The 21,082-nt window shown below is 30.4% G+C and overlaps 1 protein-coding gene and 1 long non-coding RNA gene across 2 annotated transcripts; one reads left to right on the top strand and one right to left on the bottom strand.

The window, feature by feature from the left end:
* Window positions 1–1,981: 1,981 nt before the first annotated feature.
* Window positions 1,982–4,368, top strand: LOC113388608 (guanine nucleotide-binding protein-like 1). Its single transcript, XM_026625971.1, has 9 exons — window positions 1,982–2,254; window positions 2,317–2,633; window positions 2,707–2,841; window positions 2,905–3,115; window positions 3,179–3,489; window positions 3,547–3,743; window positions 3,798–4,015; window positions 4,082–4,231; window positions 4,292–4,368. The coding sequence occupies exons 1-9, from the start codon at window positions 2,176–2,178 to the stop codon at window positions 4,366–4,368; spliced, it is 1,695 nt and encodes a 564-aa protein (XP_026481756.1). The 5' UTR covers window positions 1,982–2,175.
* Window positions 4,369–18,035: 13,667 nt separating this feature from the next.
* Window positions 18,036–19,207, bottom strand: LOC113388005. Its single transcript, XR_003368180.1, has 3 exons — window positions 19,074–19,207; window positions 18,822–18,953; window positions 18,036–18,208 (listed from the first exon to the last, which is right to left on the bottom strand). It is a non-coding gene; the product is annotated as an uncharacterized LOC113388005 (long non-coding RNA).
* Between the last annotated feature and the right edge of the window lie 1,875 nt (window positions 19,208–21,082).

Raw genomic sequence — 21,082 nt, 5'->3', positions numbered from 1 at the left:
GGTTGCGGTGCTTCTGGGAAAACAACGCAGGGGCCCATACACTCAGGGATATAAAACAAAAATTAATTAATAAATTAAATTTAAATGTGAAACCCGACTACTTGGACCTGCCGTGGGGGGTAGGCGGCAGGAACGTAGCTTCAAACGCGCAATTTTCATCATAATACGTTCGTTCGTTTTTCGAAAATTAAAAAAAAAAGTGTGTACCATGTACTCGAAATACGCAAAATGGTAAATGAAAAATTACTTTTAACACTACCAAATAAACTAAGTTACAATTAATATCAAAAAAAGTTTAATGCACAATGAGCCTCCGAAGTTATTATTCACTGCACATAGCACTGTTGGCACTGTATAAAATCTGAAAAGAAACGAACTACATTAAAAATTGATTAAAAACAACTACATTAAATAATTATAACAAAGTCAATTGCAAATAATTCCGACATAAGTTCAAATATAAATTTTAATGCTGTAATAGTTTTCTAATTCTAATCTTTTTTTCATTATTATTGACTTTGTAGTCAAATATATTAGCCATTTTCAATTAAAATGATTTTGTACAATTATTATGCAATATTCATAGTTTAATGTTATAACTTAAATTAAATTATATTTACTATACTGCTTAGTTCTTATTTGTATTTTTAATTTAATAATTAATATCAATATTTAAATCAAATGTATATTCAAATAAATTATATAAAATTGAATTTTATGTCATAAAATCATCATACCTAAACTACAATGGAATTATTTATATTTATATAATATAAAATATATACATATACTTAGATACATTAATATATATATATATATATATATATATATATATGTACTTGCGCTTTCATTTGATTTATTTTTATTATTTTATTGTATTATAATTAAAAAAAAATTTGAAAACCGTTTTTATTTATATCATTGGATTTACACTACTTTCTATATTTTAATATAATTTTGGCCGAAGTGTTATTTCAAACCATTAACATCAACTCTATGGCAAAAATTATTTTGAAATAGAAAAAATAATATAAATCGATTTATATAAATAATGAACAGTTTCCATTTTTTTATTTATAATTCACTAAATAAAATTAAATAAATCAAGCACAAGCAAAAACACCATGCATAAATCATATATTCAAAAACTACTTGAAAGAAGTTTTGGAATAATATTATTATAATTGACTTACCATTCAGTGTAGTATCACCACGAGGTCCCAACACAAAATGAGTTAACATGTTTCTGCGCAAGCTTTTATGGGGGCAAAAAGGCGCCAAAACAATATAAATCGTTACCCGTTAATAGCTATACTCGCTTATGTCGTTACCAACATATTCAAAATCAAATTCAAATTCAAATCTTATATTTTTGTCATAGTGTTTGGTTGTTATCTTATCAATAAATAGTTTTGGGTATTAGGCAATTGATAGCGCTAGTGTTGGCAAAATCACAGATAACCTGTCATTGTTTATTTACATTTGGAGTTTTGAAGAAAATAAACAAATAAATTCAGTGTTAAAAGAATTTGAATATCTTTTAGAAAGATCATAGTGATTATATGGATACATATACCTAATTTTAATTAAGTCATAATTTAGTACATTAATATAAAGTGAATCTCTGGGAATCTGTGTATGTTATTTGTCAAATTAATTACTCAATGTCTATCTATGTAGACAGATTGTAATTTATAAGAAAATAAAAAAAAAAAAATTGTGTACTTGGTATGAAATTATATACATTAAAGATGAAATTAAATTTTGAAATCATGTTCTATTATACATGTATATATACCTAACATTATGTATGCATTTAAACGTGACATATGCTAAATAACATGTACATTAATTAATTTATTCTATTTGTACCTAACCTTACAAGCAATGGACTCCGCTGCTCCAAACCCTTGTATGACAGTGTCAACTGTCAGTGGCTTGTGTTGTTATTGCGAAAAAGTGTTGCAGATGACACAAGTTTTGACACAAATATGTACACAATATGTCAAATAACTAACCTAAAAAATGTTATAATATAATAGAAGATACATTTTTCGTAAATAGCTTTACAGGACTTATATTAAATGATACGTATTAACAATCTAGTTACTACGTGTTACTGCAAGCAAGCGTTGAGTTAAATATAATTGTTTCCAAATTATATTACGTTTTAAAATGCCTCAAGGTAGAAGAAAAGTACCATTTAGCGGCAAAGCTAAAAAATTGCAACTACAAATGAAACGACAAGGCCAAAGTATATGAACATATTTTACCCTCGATTCTAGAACATATTAACAACATTTTTTACCAATTTAGCCTCAAAATCTTCTGTTCTACTGAAAACAACACAAAGCCAAAGCGAGGATGATTCAAATTGTCAAAAAATTGATTTCCACGCTTCTCAAAATAACAGAAACACAAGCAGATATGCGTTGAAGTTCAACAAAGAGTCTGATGCTGAGTTAAAGAAGCAAAAAGAATTCGGAAGAGCTGCTCTGGAAATAAGAGATCATAAAGCTTTGGAAATCGAAGAACACGATTATTTTAAGAACTTGGATTTTCCTAAAAGACCACCTTGGAACTACAATATGAGCTTAGAAGAAATACAGAAAAGTGAACACAGATATTTCACAGTAGATATTGCAACTTCATTGTCGGCAAATTTTAATTCTATATCATTTGCTTAAAATTGATGATTCATTTCAGGAGTATGTTACCGAGTTGGAAAAGAGCCATGAAAATTTAAGTTACTTTGAATTAAACTTGGAAACTTGGCGTCAACTTTGGAGAGTGCTAGAAATGTCTGATATTATATTAACAATTACTGATATCAGATATCCCGTAAGTGCACATGAATTCATTCATAAACTTTGGATTAAATATGTTAATACGGTTTTATTCTAGTCACTGATGTTTCCTCCATATTTATATGAATATGTAACAAAGGAGCTAAAAAAGCAAATGATATTTATACTGAACAAAGTAGATTTGGTCCCTGCTCCGTTAGTTTGCGCATGGTACAACCATTTCAAAGACAAGTACCCTGAAATGCATATATTGCTGTTTACGTCTTATCCGGGTTATAATGTTGTCAGAGGTTCAGCTAAAAAAACTGGTGCGTACACCCAAAACCAATCAATATTGATTTGTATATTATAAATTCTTCATCATCGTTCAGGTTTGAAATCCCGTAAGCTCAAAGGCAGGCCCCAAATGTCGACAGAAGGTGCTGAGTGCTTGTTGGCAGCTTGCAAAACAATTGTGAAAGATGCTGTCGATTTATCAAGTTGGGAACAAAAAATTAAAGAAGAAAAGAATTCTTCAAGCAACACCGAAGAGCTAGAAATAGAAACGGTGATAAATCAACAGACCCAAGACACTGCTTTTGTTGAGCATGAGCTGTACAAGAATGGTATTTTAACTATAGGCTGTATCGGTCAACCGAATGTTGGAAAATCATCTTTGATGAATGCATTGATGGGCAAAAAGGTAAATAATAATAATATATCACCTATTTACACTTGTAATTGCATAATTTTGTTTTAGGTAGTGAGTGTCTCAAAGACTCCGGGGCACACTAAACATTTTCAAACAATTTTTCTGACAGATACTGTCAGACTTTGCGATTGTCCAGGTTTAGTGTTCCCTTCGTTGGTTCCACGATACATTCAGGTGCTTATGGGGTCATATCCGATTTCTCAATTGCGTGAAACGTTTAGCACTTTGAGATTTGTTGCAGAAAGGTATAATAGAAAAATAGTTTAGTATATCAGAATTGTCAAGCGACAACTTTTTAGGTTAGATTTACCTAAATTATTGCATTTAATTCACCCCGATGGAGACGAGGAATGGTCTCCTTACAACATTTGTGAAGCATGGGCTATTAAACGAGGATTCCTGACAGCACGTGCCGCAAGACCTGATATTCATCGAGCCGGTATCAATTTGTTGCAGATGTGTTTAAGCGGTGTTATTTGTTTGAAGCTAAAGCCACCACATTATAAAGAAATGAAAGGTAATAGAATAGGAGAATTTACAATTCACAAGTAATAGATTTAACATTCACAATCTATTTACCCAGGGCAATGGGAAGTCCACAAAGATTTGCCAGAAATACATAAAATTCAAGCAAGAACGAACCAGCAAGAAGTTGATGACGAAATTGACTCTGAAGACTTTTCTGAAAACGATGATGATGAGGTCAACGATGAAACCAAAACCATACCCAAAGGTTAATATGATGATCTTGTAAATCGGTTAGATAAAAATTAATTATTGTGTTGTATTTTAGATCAAAATGCCGATGAAGACAGCTCTGATTCGGAACTTCCTGCTATTCAAAATAAATTTGCAGCTTTAATGGACTGATTTAATAATGCATTTTGATGTATATGTATTTGAATATTGAATTTGTTGATTTATTATAGATATTTATTTGTAAATATATATATTTTTTGAGCAAAAAAAATCAAATAAACATTTCATACTAATTTTGGAAATGAACAAATTCTATCTAATACATTTCAAATATTTAAAAAAAAAATCATTAATAATAATCGTCCAACAGCAGAATTGACTAACAAAATTGAATGAAATTTGTTCATTTTGAATTATGATGTGGAAAAATGCTTTCATTTGCTTTCCAATAATGATCTTAATTTAGTTTACTTTGTTTAATTTTAGTTTTGGATTAAAACAGCAAATTGGACTGAATTTTTCTAGAACTTCACCAATTTGTTCAATTTATTGGTATAAAACGCCATTTTGTCGCACTTCCATGCAATTTGTATAACAAAAGATTAAAAAAAAGGACAATTGTACTTAAAAATATTCTTTTAACTTCTTGAAGTAAAAGTCTATTTTATAACAAATCCGATATGCTAATTTTATGTTATCTCGACGTTCCAAGTCATTATGTATCGTTTGACACATAAATTGAAAAAAGTATGCGTTTGTGCCAAAATTTGACTTTTTGTTTACGTTTTCTCAAAGAACGGTTGAACCGATTTAAAAAAAATCAATTGCTACTTGACAATATTCGATAAGGACAATTTTATGTTATTTAGACGTTCCAAGTCATTCTGTATCGTTTGACACTTAAAATGAAAAAAGTATGTGTTTGTGCCGAAATTTGACTTTTTGTTTACGTTTTCTCATAAAAAGGCCAAACCGATTTTAAACAAATCAATTGCTATTTGAAAATATTTGATAAGAACAATTTTATGTTATCTCGACGTTCCAAGTCATTCTGTATCGTTCGACACTTAAAATGAAAAAAGTATGTGTTTGTGCCGAAATTTGACTTTTTGTTTACGTTTTCTTAAAGAAAGGCCAAACCGATTTTAAACAAATCAATTGCTATTTGACAATATTTGATAAGAACAATTTTATGTTATCTCGACGTTCCAAGTCATTCTGTATCGTTTGACACTTAAAATTAAAAAAAAGTATGTGTTCGTGCCGAAATTTGACTTACGATTTCTCTAAGAACGGCCGCACCGATTTAAAAAAAATCAATTGACTAGTTTTGTGTGATGATCGGCCGAGCATTCTTTGTCCATGTTTTTGCAAAAAATCCTGAAGCGATTTTGAAGCAAAAACTCATTTACATCGTTTCTTCGCAATTAAAAGTTAATTTTTGGGTTTTAATAAAACTGACCTTGGCATAAAGATAAAATATTAGAGGCCTACGAAAAGCTGTTTATTTATAAAAGTTTAAAGTAATAGACCGAGCTTTTTTGATACAAGCGTGTGTTTGTACAGCATAATTACATGTAAGTTAAAATGAAACTTTACCTTTACTTTAGAATTTATTGAACATTACTACCAAATAACTAACTGTTTATTTCAATTATTCATTTTCCTACATGTCATCGACTTGTAATTACAATAATTTGTAATTTTATAAATAAACGACGCCATGCGTAAAAAATGACACAAAAGCGTAATGGGTCATTTATTGGAACAAATAAAAATGAAAATGTATAAAATATATACACATATATTGTTTAGAACAACATTAATAATTGTGTCATATACGATATTAGAAAATTCTAACTGTAAAATCGACATGAATTGATTTTAACGATAAAACAGTACAATTTTATATCGAGATTAGTATTTGAGGAAAGTTCGACAGTTGAATGTCGTAATTTGGTACACTAAAAAATAAGTTAATTAAATAAAATAATTGTTCATTAATAATAATCAGTTATGTTAGGAATTATATTTTCTTTATATTTAAACAAATAAAAATAAAAGTGCAAGTGTTACTAAATATACAAATCATAATTAATTAAAGTGAAGTGCAAGTAGAAATCGCACACCGAGGTATTTCTGTTAAAACAAACATTAATTTTGATTTTAAGGTTTTTCCAGCCGAAATTAATTTCATAAAATAATCAATTTTAATATTTATCGTTGATAAATGCAAGCTAAAAATAACAAACTCAAAATCTGTAAAAGTATGTCTCTATTTAATTGCAAAGTGCGGGCAAAGTATTTAGAGTAGTTTGTTCAAGAATTTGTTATTATTTCAAAATTTTCTAAGAAATATGATCAATTTTAGTATTTTCCAACACAGTATAGGCATTAGAGAGTGACATACTCAAATTACAGTATTCCAGTGCATATAGTATAATTATAAATAATTTGTTAAACTGCAAATTATCACGAGTGCTAATGTTTTTGAGGGTACATTGTTCAAGTATTTCTAAATATTTTAAAATTTTCTGAGAAAACTTATTGATTTCAGTATTTTTTATCATAGTATTTATATTGGAAAGTATTATACTGCAGTTTCAAAATTCTAGTATGATTATTGTATTTTTAAAAATTAGTCAAACTACTAGATGTTCTAAATAATTGTACTATATATTTTGAGTACTTTGTTCGAGTTTATCTTAATATTTTGAAATTTTCCAAGAAAACTCATCCATTTTAAAACTTTTTGTCATAGTATAAGTCTCGAAGAGTAACATACTCAAATTACAGCAATCCAGTTTTAATAGTAATATTTTGAAAAATAGTCAATCTGCAGAATATTTTAAATTATAATGTCATAAATTGAGTATTTACTCTAGTATTTCTTAATATTTTGAAATTTTCCACTAAAATTTATCATTATTAGTATTTACACAAAATGTATAGTACGACACTAATTAATAACATTTTTTATTTCAAATATTTTTTAAAATTACACTATTTATACTAGCATGCTGGAATTTGAGTATGTCACTTCTTAGTGCATCTACTAAAACAACAAATACTAAAATAGATATGTTTTCTTGGAAAATTTCAAAATATCAACAATTACTCACACCAAGTACCCAGAAATACCTATAACTTATTTATAATATTTTTAGGCACGGCAATTAATTTTCCGATGATGAAGTTGATATATTTTTGCATCAATTTACTTCTGCTGATGCAAATAATTACACCGAATGCCAACATCGAAAAAAACTTTACATATTCGATAAAGTACACCAATGACGAACAAAACAGCAACTCGTCAATAGAAAATCGTGGATTTATTACCGATTATTTAGTTAATCCAGTAACTAACCTTTTTAGTGGGATTTATGCAGGTGGAACAAAAGTAAACAAGGTAATTATAAGTGGTATTTGCCTTAAGATAAATTGCACAAACTTGATAAATATTACTAGAATACAGATATTGAATAATATGTCCTAATTATAGCATAGCTGTAAATTTTGCTAGATTTTTGTTTTTAAGAAAATTCCTCAAAATATTTTTTTTATTATAAAATATAATTAAAAACGAGCAGGAAAATCATGTTCCTCTCTTCGAGCTCTTTTCAATGATATGTCACATAAAATGTTGCTCGAGATTTGCCTATCGGCAAGTTGCTGTTCTATTCGCTTAATAAATACACAGTGTATGTCGCAAGTGCGCGACCTTTCATTTGTTATTTAAGCAAATGTAAATAATCGACTTAATCAATTAAGAACTGATATTTAGCAAATTTTGGGACAAAATTGTGTCATTGATAACACAAATAACCTAAATTTATGCTTTAAATAAAAACGAGACTCTACTACATGCAAAGTCTTTCCTTTCTTTACAAAAATAAACTACTATCATATATAATAATCATTGTCATATAATATAACTTATATTTTATAACAAATATAGAAATCGTTTTTTTTTAAACTCAATTTGTGCGTTAATAACAAAACAACAGCAACTTGCCTCAAGGCAAATCTTTAACAACATTTTGCATGTGACATATCATTGAAAGGGGTTCGAAGAGAGGGATGTTTTAGTATTTGCTTTCATTAATACTTCATTACAAATTCAAAATATGAATTATTATTAAACTGAATTTGTGACTAGACTAAACACATTTAGCATGCGAATATAATTCGAAAAGAGGATCACAAAATAATTGTTTTTATTTGACACGTTACACGTCACAACAGCAACTTGCCAGTAGGCAAATCCCAGACAACATTTTGCATGTGACATATCAATGAAAAGAGCTCGACAAGAGCAATACGAATCTAGTACTAGTTTTCATTTATACTTCATAACAAAATTATTATTTTTCTTAAGGCTAATGCCACTCACACCTAGCCTTTTTTATTTTTTTAGGACAGCCAATTCGTTCAAACAGCCACAACAACACGTCGTCCCTACATTTTGGCCTACAATCCCTTCTATTACAACTTGAACCATAATTACGACTTGTCTAAAAGTGATGAAAGTGATGAAGAAACTTCTTCAGATGAAGATGACGATGCTAATGCGAGTGAAGAGGAACAAGTCAGCGGAGAAGAGTCCTTCAGTCAAGAATCGGAAAGTCAATATGAAAGCAGTGTCGAAGTAACAGTAAGGGATATCCGTTTTTGTCATTCCCATAAGGTTGAGAAGAATAGCAAAAATTGTATTAAATTGTCTGAATATGTTGTATATGGTATGAATATGTTGTAAATGTCTGAAAATATTGTAAAAAGTCTCAAAAAAAGTGAAGCTTTCGTAAGAAATATAAAAACATAGAACACAAAGTCTGTATCAAAAAAACACTTTGCGTCCGCTAAAAATGTACGATTACGAATATTCATATCAAAGTTGTTCAAAATTTTTCTTACGACTATCGTTTTATTTCAGCAACCACCCTTAAAAAGGCCGAATACACCCACAAGACGACCAAATCGTCCAAATTTCAGCACGAGGCGTCCAAATTATGGCCAAAACGATAAATATGACAATTTCAACACACATCGTCCTTCTGCAAGTTCTGACTTTGACACCATAAATTTAAGCACAAGTTTCAATCCGTACCAGCAAAAACCAAACAAGCATCAATACCACAATATAAATTACCACAACAGTCAAGAATCGGATTTCGAGTCCATTCAAGACTTCCAAAATAATCGAAGGCCTCAAAATAGACCACAAAATTGGAACCATCAGAATAACGACTGGACTCACCAAAGTTCTAATAACAAGCCGCAGAATTCTAGACCTCAAAGTTCAAGGCCACAAAATCCAAGACCTCAAAATCCAACAACAAGTTCTAAGCCGCCAACAACATCATCGGAAAGCAGTGAAGAACAAGATGACTCCAATATTTTTGAACAAATGGAAAGCATGGTCGAAACTGTGATTTCTGATTTTAGTGATGCATTTTTGACTAGAGAGGAAAATTTGGAAAATACCAAGAAAAATTTAACACAAGCACAGAGGAAAGATGGTGTAAATATACCCCAATCTAGGAAAAGACTCAGTGCAGTAAAAAATCCAACAAAACAGGGTTTAATAGGCGATTTAGAGACCCAAAATTTGACGCTAGTGAAACGCCAAACGGACAAAATATCTGCGATGGATTCCAAAAGCAAAAACACACTTACTAATGAAAATTTAGAATTTAAATATGAAGCAGAATCACGCAAACCAGGCAAACTAGAATTTAAGACCAAAAGTGTACCAAAAACTAGAAAAGCCAGAAGTACTTCTGGGCGTAGTCATAAGCGACAAATGCTCTTTGAAGGATTTTTTAGCGACTACGAAGACGACGACAATACCCAATTTACTGCAGAAACTGAAAACGCACCAGGTAAACCAATTTTAAACACCAAAACCGTAATAATTTCTAATAATTACAAAAAATACATTTATCCAGGTTGGTTCGACACCATTTACGACTTCTCGAAATTGCTAGCACCATCTTACAACGACCTGCTGATACCAAGATGGCTGTACGGACTGTTTTTCGATAAATCAAAGGATAATGGAGATAAGTTGACGCAAAATGTTGTTGCAACTAATAATGATAATAATAATGGAAATATTGTTAGTAATTTGATCGATGACACAACTACTAAACCGTGGTACAGCACAATTTTTAAGCCTGTATCAGAGTATGTCTCGAGTGAGTATTAATATAGAGGTGACAGTATAGATGGTACCACGGGTATCGAATTTACCCAAATTTTATTTGAAACGAAAAAGTCTTGATAAAATTACGTTAAAATATTGAATATTGTTAATATAAGTTTAGATAAATATTTAAGTTCAAATGGTTTTAATACATTAAATTAAATTTTGCATTAAAATTACTGGATGACAAAGTTTTTTTTACATTATTTTCAGACACGTTATCCGCAAATTACCAAGACGAATTCTCCAACAATCTACCAGGAGACGAATTCCTATTAAATCGCTATCGACCTCATAATTCCAAAGAAAAGCGAAAAACCTACGAAGGATATCAACTTTTGCAGATTTTACCAAAAGGATTCTACGTTCTCGAAATCATGCTCGATTTGTACGATGCTTCGCAGGTCAGTAGAACTTTTTTTTTTATAAAAAAATTAAACTTACCATCTTTGTTATTCTTCAGGAGACCAACATCCAGTGGTGGACTGGTAGACCCACATTAAATAAAATTATAGACGTCCTGGTACCTCCTGAGTTGCTGAACAACTTCAAAATGCATCTGCAACATCAAAATGTAGAATTCGATATTAAAATTAGAGATATGCAGGTAATAATAAATGTAATAATGTATATTAAGAAATGTTTGATATAAATTGTAGGCAAAACTCGAACAATATTTTACATACGACATATCAATTAAAAGGACTCGAAGAGAGGAATACGAATTTAGTGTTCATTTTTATTTATATTTTATAGCAAAAATTTTAATTTAAAAATGTCTCATTTAGCATACACTTCAAGCTGAAAATCCAAGAATGTCGAAAAGGCACAAATCGTCCTTAATGTACACGCAAGGTAAATTCACTTAAAAAAAACATATTTAAACCATTTTTTAAAAATGTTTATTTATACTTTATATTTTCAGGACACCCCTTAACCTGGTACAGATATCACAGATATTTAGACATCGAAAAATATCTAAAATATCTTTCAGTTCGATATCCGAGTTTGATTAAAGTCGAAACTATTGGAAGAAGTTACGAGGGAAGACCTTTGCTAATAGCCAAAGTAATTAATTACTAGTAAATATGTATATACACATAAATCTTGTAAAATATTTGTTATTTATTCTAGATATCAAAACCTGCGCAAAAGCTGCACACTTCCCAAAAGTCGATAACAAATTCGAACAAAGAAAATCGCCACATTGACCCCACCGATATCGATACTGCCGATAATATCGATACCAGCATACAACAATCGAATTCTGATATTTTGCGACAGAACGATTTGGACGATAATATTCGATATAATGCTGAAAATATCGATAAAGATAGAAAGGGATTGACAGAGGATGATAATAAATATTTCGATCAATTCGAACGCGATGTGTTCGATACTGACATTTTGCAGAGACAAAGGGATCAATATTTTAGAGATATGAGGAGCATAAATGAAGACAATGATAGTGTAAGTAGTAATAGATAAGACTACTTAATATTTTTTCCAAAACACTCGATTTGCTAATTTTGTTTTCTCGAAAAGTCGTTTTTGACGAATTCTTCAGGCTAAATTGCGTGCACTAAAATTTAAAAAATCACGTATGTCGTATATGAATAAGTCTACTAAAATGCTATATACTCAATTTGAAAAGTTATCTTCGAAAATTTTAAAATACAGACAAATTTAGTAATGAAGTGCAGATTTAGAGAGTAGATTTAAGAATGATGTTTTAGAAAGCTCTGCAGGCTACACCGTTTGCACTATAATGCAGCAATTTGCGTAGTATATAAGTACTTTAGTATATATACTAAAATGCTAAGTACTTAATTTACTAAGTTGCCCACCAAAATTTCATAACATACATAACGATTCTAGATATACGTATTATATTTTAAAAAGCTCTACAGGCTGCATTTTTTTTAACACAAAACTGAAATTTGAGTATGTTATTTATTGAAATGTCTACTTTATCGCTTTATATGTTATTTATTTATTTATATATATATTAATTTATGACTCTTTTCTAACAAAATTTTATGATATTTATAATTTTATAAACAAAGATCATGGGAAATGTAAGTCTTTGCGAATAACCATAGTTCAGTCCACATTTAGAGAAAATCGTTACAATTTAGAGAGTCATTTTTGACGAGCTCTCAAAGCTGCACCGTTTGCACTACAAGATTACAAATTTAGTATGTAATATATAAGATTATTCACTAAAATGTTATGTACTTAATTCGGCAAGTTTTCATCTATAATTTTGAAATTCAGACAAAATTGTGAGTGTACAAAATCATGACATTTGAAAATAATATATGTGATAACTTTAAAACCATTCGCTTAATATAAATGGCATATTCAGCTAATTTACCCAAAATTAGTTGATCTACTAATGTTTCTAATACTTAACGACTCTAGACCAACTCGTCATACTTAAAAACGTAAAATAAAAGAGAATTTCAATAGAAAAACATTTGTTTACTCTATATGATCTAACTTCTAAACCATTTGATTTATTTGAATGAAGTATTCGACAAATTTACTTAAAATTAATTAGTCTATAATATTGTCTAATACCACCAAGCCCAACAGCAACATGGTCTGCTCTAAAACTCATTTGAAAACATATTAATTGTACAACTTTGCTTCCGCCATTATTTTGAAGAACTTGTATTACAAAATGGCGGAAGCAAAGTTGTAAAAGTAACTAGTGAAGATGCACTAATTTATTGTAGAAGTCATAACATTAAAACCATTTGTTTGATGTAAATCATATATTTGGCAAATTTACGCAAAATTAATTAATCTACAAACGTTTCTAATAGTACATAGCTCTAGAGCAACTCGGTATACTTTTAAATCGCAATTGAAATGCAACGAATAATTTGAGCTTTAAGTATACTAGTTTCCAAACAAACTTTACTATGTCAAAGATTTTTTCAATACAATGTGCATGGAAATCTTGCATTGGAATTTCAATTTAGTATAGCGCTTTATTTTTTATGTGCATTAATTTGCTTCATCCCTTGTAACTTCTAAACCATTCGATTAATATGAATGATGCATTCGGCAAATTTATACAAAAATAGTTATTTTAAAATATTGTCTAATATCGTTCAACGCTACAGCAACTTTGTATACTTTACAATCTTATCTTAAATACAAATTTAATCTCAGAGCATCAATTGTGCATTTACTTTTGTGACTTTGACGAACTCCTCAGGACAAACTGTTTGATTTAAAAAGTTGTAAATTGAGTATGTATTATATGAGTATGTATTATATGAGTTTGTGTATTAAAATTCTATGTACCTAATTTGAAAAGTTTTCTTACAAAATTTTGAAATAGAGATAGATTTATAAGCAAGGGCATAAAATTTTCTTAGAAAAAATATTCTATGCGTCGCTTTTGAAGAGCTCTTTAGACTTCACCGTTTGAACTACAGTATTGCAAATTGAGTATATAGTACACAAATATGTCTACTGAAATGCAATGTACTTAATTCGCCAAGTTTTCGGACAATATTGTGAAATATACATATATTTAACAAATTTTGTCCAATTTTCAGATTCTAAGAATGCAAAGAATTCCAACAAAATACAGTTATATGCCCAGCAAATATTATAGGCCTAAGAAAAAGGTGCAAAAACCTGGAATATTAATCTTGGCCAATATTCACGGAAACGAATGGATTTCCAATTCGGTTGCCTTGTGGTTTATAAAGTCTTTGGTGGAAGGTCATGTCGAAAATGGTAAGAAAACAACGAATTTTATGTTTCCAGTCAATCTGAATCGTTTGACAGTGAAATGGGAAAAAGTATCTGTGTTTGCTTACAGCCAGTTTATTTTAAATTCGGTCAGTGATATTTTTATATCATGAGACTTTATTTTGATTTTGCAAATTGTCATATCAACTTTTTGTCAGTAGAGTTCTTCATTCTAGATTTGATTTAGTTGTTAGTAGTGTTCATATTTACCATTCACACCCAAATTTTGTTCATAAAACTAATTAAATACATTTGTACTAAAATATCCACATAAGGCTTACCATGCGTATCCAAGCCTAAGTGAAAATGTATGAAAACGCATCGTGTTAGGTCCAGAAGACATGGCAAGCATTCATATTTTTTTTCAGAATCTTTTCGATTAAGTCGATTATTTACAAAGTTCATGCAACTTGCCTTCATAAATTAACATTTAAACCTAGTTTTTATTAAAAATATCTTTCTCAGGCATTCCAAGAGACATGGATATGTTGGAAAAATGCGACTGGTACATAATGCCAGTGACAAATCCAGATGGCTACGAATATTCACATTCCAAGGACAGATTTTGGACAAAATCCAAATCTTTGTACAACATAAATGACGATAAAAGTTCCAGTTGGAATTTGGAAAAGCTAATCGGATGGTAAGAATTAGCACTTGACTGTATTTAAAGAGTCTCAGTTAATATTTATTTCATTTGAAGGAATTTTTATCCGTGGTTAAAACAATCACCGGAAAAATCTTCGACCGAAAAATGCATCGGAGTCGATTTGGAGCATAATTTTGGGTTGAACGTTGAAGGAACAAATAGGTATGTAAATAAAATTTAAAATAAGTATTAAATTAATTGCATCAATAAATTATTTATTATTTTATCTTAAGTTTAAACTTTATAAAATAATTATTTCAAGATCAATTTTCATAAAAACTGATGTTCAATTTCAAGTCCAATGATAAATTTTGTGGTAAAATATTCAATAAAATAGAATTAGATTAGAAAAATAAGTTGATTCCTAAAAATGTATCGTGGTATTAATTATTTTTTTTTTTTTTTTTACATTTTAGATGTTCAGATACATACAGTGGTCCAAATATTTTTTCTGAACCAGAAACAAAGGCCATCGCCCAATTTATGGCCAAACGTAAAAACAAGATCAAGGTAAATATATAAAAAATAAATTACTTTTCAATTTTTGTTGCAATTATTTTCTAAAATTTAGATGTCAAAATTTTACTTTCACCACGAGATTAAAAGCAACTTGCCATTAAGCAATTCTCGAATAAAATTTTGCATGTGACATATCAATGAAAAGGGCTCAAAACGAGCAACAAACATTTAATATTTGTTTTTTACTATTTTTTTTAGTGTTAGTATTAGTATTTTTAGTATTTAATTTAGTATTTAAATATATAAATATTGAACTAGCAACTTGCCAATAGGCATATCTCAATTATTATGTGACATATCAATTAATAGGTCTCAAAAAGTGGAATACAAATGTAGTACTCATTTTGTTTTATATTTTGTGACAAATCTAAAAATGAGTACTATTATTTAACTAAATTTGTGGCTTAAAAATAGCAACTTGCCTGAAGGCAAATCTCAAACAGTATTTTGTATGTGACATATCATTGAAGAGCTCGAAAAGAGCAATACGAATTTAGTATTTGTTTCTATTTATACTGTAATACCTAAAAATTTATACTAATATTGATACAACTTAAAAGTGTAACGTGCAACTTGCCAGTAGGCAAATCTTGAACACTATTTTGCATGTGATATATTAATGAAAAGGGCTCGAAGAGAGGAATATGAATTTAGTACTTGTTTTTATTTATGTTATAACAAAAAGTTTTGTTTTAAACAATTCTATTATATTCTAGCAAAATTTGCAAGGAGCAAAGTTAACAATATTTTTTCTTTCTAGATTTTTATATCCCTAAGGGCCTACGGCCAAACTTGGGCCACATTCGACAAAAACCAAGGCAATTCAAACAACCAATTCGGATTCGAATCCAATTTAAATTCGGATGCAATGAGGTTAGCCGGAATTGCTCTAAGGAGCGTTGAACAAGTTCAACAGACGAAATATAAGAGTGAATTAATACATTCCAGAGGTAAAAAACAAAATATTTAAATTTTGAAGTATAACTCAAGCGATTCGATCATTTTCTAGTAGCAATTTTACATAACTGTTCCTTTCACTTTCCATCACTTTTTATTCATCCCTATTCTTTTCTTTTTATTTTTCAAGTTTTATTAGTTTTTAAATTGATAATTAATTAATTACTGATTAATTTTATTTCAGGTTCATCATTGGAGTACGCAAGTGACATTTTGTCAATACCATATGTTTACCAGATAAATTTGGCAGACGGATACCACCAAAATGGGTACCTGTTGCCATCTCAAAAAATTAAATCGACGAGCATCGAAATTTGGCAAGGAGTTAAGGCTTTGGCCAAAAATTTATAGATTTAAAAATAATATAATTATAAATAATTTAAATAAATACTAAGTAGTAATATTTATCTATTAATTAAGAGTAATATTTATCTATAAGATATATATATATATATATATATATATATATATATATATTATTATATTAGAATTCGTAAGTAAGAACTATTATAATAGTAAAGTGCGCAAATGGTATTATTTTAGTAATAGATATTATTATTGTATATACTAAGAAGTTTCACTTGAATTTTTTTTTTCAAATCAAATACCAACTAGTGGTGTATGGCATCGTGCCTTAAGGCAAATTGTTGGAACTTCCCGTACCGTAATGAAATATTCGAGAAATTTTAAACGTTTTCAAATATATTATTACAAATACTGTAACTTTCATTATTTTTGCTATCTTGTTATATCTGAGCAAATCAAATGTAAATCATAAATCAATTTATCTCCAGAACATTAACAATCGTCATTTCATTTCGAATTCAATTTAAAAAAAAAATAGTTGCCTAATTTGTAAAAAATTGAAAAAGTGCTCCAGTATAGTCAAAGTCTAAACGCATTTGCAAATAATTCTGTACCAGATACCTGTGGTACAAATTCATTTGTACCAGAGTGGCGCTTAGACCGTGCTTAGTCTGGGTCATTTCTTGAATTTTTATCCAAAATTACAAAAATATTTTATGGAAAATAACAAAAGATGTAATATTTTTTATCCTCAAAAGCAATTGTTTTGTCAATATGAGCACTAAAAAACTGCCATTTTTTCATATTTAGCTCTGTATCTTCGAAATGGCGGGACCTGTCTTTGCCAAAAGTTTCTTAGATTATTCAATTCCGATACTCCGTTCTCTCAAAAACTCGATTTGTATTTTCTGCACTCTTTGCTCTTGATCTCCGTAACGGCTGGACATGCCTTTGCCAAAAACGAATTAGCATATCTCCCTATCAATAGGGATCGAATGTTTTTTGAACTATTCAAATCGGTTGTTCCGATTAAAAACTGCATCCATTACATAAACAATTCAATTAACAAAATATACAAAAATGTATGCATAAGATATTGATGGTACATTTATTAAACACAGCTTTTCGTCATTGACACTAAAAAAATATCTTATTACTTTTTACATATTCAAACTATCATTAAACACAGCATTTCTCATGACACTTAAAAAAAAGTTGTTACAAATAAAATATAATCGTAGAAAAATAAATATTTTTGTTCTTTTTGCGTTTTTCGTGTTTCATTTTTTATAAATATATCATTGATAAAATCTTAAATGTTAGAACTTGCTGAGGATTAAGGTAAGGGTAAGGGTAAGGGTAAAGGTTGTCCTTTTGGTCCAAAATTCTAAACTTACAGTTGTTTGCTATTATTCGTCTTTCTTGGCGAGTTGCTTGGCCTTGTCATGCGATTGGCAGCAGTCAAAATCTTTCGTCACCTCGCAACATTTTTCAGGTTTGTCATCGCATTTATGTTTCAATTTTTTACATTTCAGTTTCTTCTTTTTCGGAGGCTTTCTAGGTGGCAATTCAGGACATGCTCCCCCACAGCTCTCATCCTATAAATTTTATTGAAGATCAGTTTCATAAAATATTACTGCATTCAATATCAACTAATGACATGGAAATAGTTCAAATTGTATGCATTTATTTTATTTTAAAGTAAATGCTTGCCGAACAAAATACCTATGAGAAGCAGAAATAATAAATAAGTGATAGTTTTAAGTTAATTAAAAGTAAGCACTAGTTCATTTAATACATATTTAAACAAACTGCAACATTCTTGGATAATTTACAACATTATCAGATGTATTGTCTACGAATGTTGTAAATTGTCTGAAAATGGTAGATTATTAAATTTAGTTCGATTTAGTTCGATGTTAATGCTCAATGTATATTTAGATAAGCAATCTATTACATTTTTCAACAATCTGCAACGTTTTCAGACAATTAGCAGAACTTTCATACAATTTCCAACATTTTTAGATTAATCTCCAACATTTTCAAACAGGTTGTTTGCAAATGTTGTAAATTGTTCAATCATGTCACAGATTACAAAATTTAAATCGATCTAGTTCAATTATAAGGCTTAATGTATCTGCATAATTTTTCACTGATTTTAAAATTCAGTTCGATCTAGTTGTTTTTAATCGTTGGCTGCTAATGGCCTACTTTCACTTTTTGCTTTTTTGGTGGTTTACAGCAAGGGTCGCGTTTCTGCTTCTTACATTTGCTCTTCTTCTTCTTGCCCTTCTTATTGGCGCCCTTCTTGCAAACAATCTTAGTCTGATTCTCAGATTTATCCTGTAGAGTTAAAAAAAATCACTACACAGAAAATATGCTGTATAACAACATCGAATGGCTTTTAAATTTTTGAAACAAATAAGTTAATCATATTAGAAAATGATATTTAATTTCATGTACAATTTTCTGCTTCGGGCAGCAAGGCTCCTTCTTGCAAGCCGGCCTCCTAGACTCCTCGCTCTCCTTGTCCTCAATAAGGCACTTGAGTTTCTTCTCCTTCTTCTTAAAGCATTTAGACTTCTTTTTCTTCTTCTTTTTGCAACACGAAGAGAAGGAGGCCTTTTGAGAACCCGAGCTAAAAAGAGAACTGCTAGCATAGGTGCCGTAGGCCGCCACCTGTTTGGGGCCCTCGAATTGACGGCGCTTCCTGGCCAGGTGACAAGTGGCCGATGAGGGCAGATGGTGCTGGGCGGAAGCTGAAATAGGAAGATTCGTAATTATTGATATACATTTGAATTGAATTACTTTCGATTACTAACAGTATTTCTTGGTCTTGGCTGCCAGCACGGTCCCACTTGGCGCCCTGGCCGTGCGTCCAAATCCTCCCGAAGTTGATGAACCCATTCCTGGACCAACCTTTTCGTTATCGGAGACAAATTGTTCTACCCCGCTACCGAAGGGCACAAGCTCGGAACTAAAAATAACCAAAATTGATAATAAATTATGATAATGGATATGAATGATAGGTAACAACTAATGAATTCATTTTCAACATACCCCTCATTTTCAGCCTCGCAATAGGTTTCAGGTGCATAATCATGAGTTCGCATTCTGTCGTGTGCCTTCAAACTTGTAGGGATGGATTGCGGTGGAGGGCTAAAATTCATATAGAGCAATCAATTTATATCAGTTATCAATCAATAGTTAAGGAACATATTATAATGATCATATGAAAGATGTAATTTGCTTTTAGTGTCTGTTAGTACTACATGTGAGTTTGTGAGAAAAAGTAGTATGAATGTAAAGTATAAGAATGTAAATCATGATTTTAAATGATATGACTCAAATAATTATGAACTCAAAAAAGAATGTAAGCGAGTAAAATAAATAATGAAATCAATTATAACAAGCAAGTATAACAAATGATGAAAATGAAATATAACAAATGATTATTAGTTATGATAAGGTAATATTGTTGATTATAAAATAATGTAATTATAAATTAATTTAGAGGCTTACTCCGGTGACGTGTCAACCTGCTCGATCGGCGGCGCCGCAAAGTCATCATAAGGATTTCTTTTCGTCATCGCCGTCATCTCGCCAGTGTCGTCGTCACTCGTGACAGTCCTATTGAAATTTGGGCTAAGGTCCTGATTCATAGGTTTAGTCGCATATTCGGCCGCACTGTGCGATACAGAACCGCCGCCGTCTTCCTCCGACTCCAACAACTCGCGATTGTAATCTTTGCCGTCGTCGTCTTCCATTCTAGAAAAATGTACAAGCAAATTATTATATTAATACAATCAATTTTAAAAGTTATTTGCTATTACTTGGAGTTGTCGTCATACACCGGCTGTTGCTGCTGCTGCTGCTTCAGGACCATTTTGGAGGGTATTCCTTCACGTTTGCGCGCCAAATATTCGACCCAGTCGCGGCCAGTCATTGCAGCATGCCTGCATATATAATCATCATAGTTGAAAAATTCAAGCTGAAATAGGTTGAATTTGAATAAGATTATTTTATTAAACCTACCGCATTCTCCTCATGCGCTCCTCATCGATTTGATTTTTCATTGACAGCAACTGTTGCTCAGCAGCAGTCTGCGAGTGCACATATGCCTAAACCAAAATTCCAAATATAAACAAATATACTTGTAAATAATATTCAACACAAATGACCATACTTCATCCAAATGCTTCTTATTGTCCTTATCCTTAGACTCTATTTTTTCCTCTTCCTTCCTCTTGAGCACATGTGCCAAAATAGCGTCTTGAGGGTTCACTTCAGGCATACGAATAACAATCTTGTCATCCTAAAAACATTCAACATGAATTATTTATTACTCATACAACAACTAATAATTCAACGCAATCTTTCAATTTTTACCTGAAGGCTCTGACCTCCGACCACCACTTGGGCGCGTTCTTGGTCTCGCTCCTCGGGTGTCGCACGAGCGCGGGTTCGGGCGC

This window comes from Ctenocephalides felis, unplaced genomic scaffold (genome assembly GCF_003426905.1).
Source record: "Ctenocephalides felis isolate EL2017-DRISC unplaced genomic scaffold, ASM342690v1 CF-g0.4_SCAFFOLD_03572, whole genome shotgun sequence".
Lineage (NCBI taxonomy): Eukaryota > Metazoa > Arthropoda > Insecta > Siphonaptera > Pulicidae > Ctenocephalides > Ctenocephalides felis.
Note: the sequence above shows the minus strand (reverse complement) of the source record. Positions and strands in the feature narration are given on the sequence as shown.

Bases quoted from the DNA above. Each gene is read 5' to 3' on its own strand.
- LOC113388608 (XM_026625971.1), top strand. From the start codon at position 2,176: ATGCCTCAAGGTAGAAGAAAAGTACCATTTAGCGGCAAAGCTAAAAAA. The intron at 2,255-2,316 runs GTATATGAACAT...TTACCAATTTAG, and splicing joins AATGAAACGACAAGGCCAAA to CCTCAAAATCTTCTGTTCTA. The intron at 2,634-2,706 runs GTAGATATTGCA...GATTCATTTCAG, and splicing joins GTGAACACAGATATTTCACA to GAGTATGTTACCGAGTTGGA.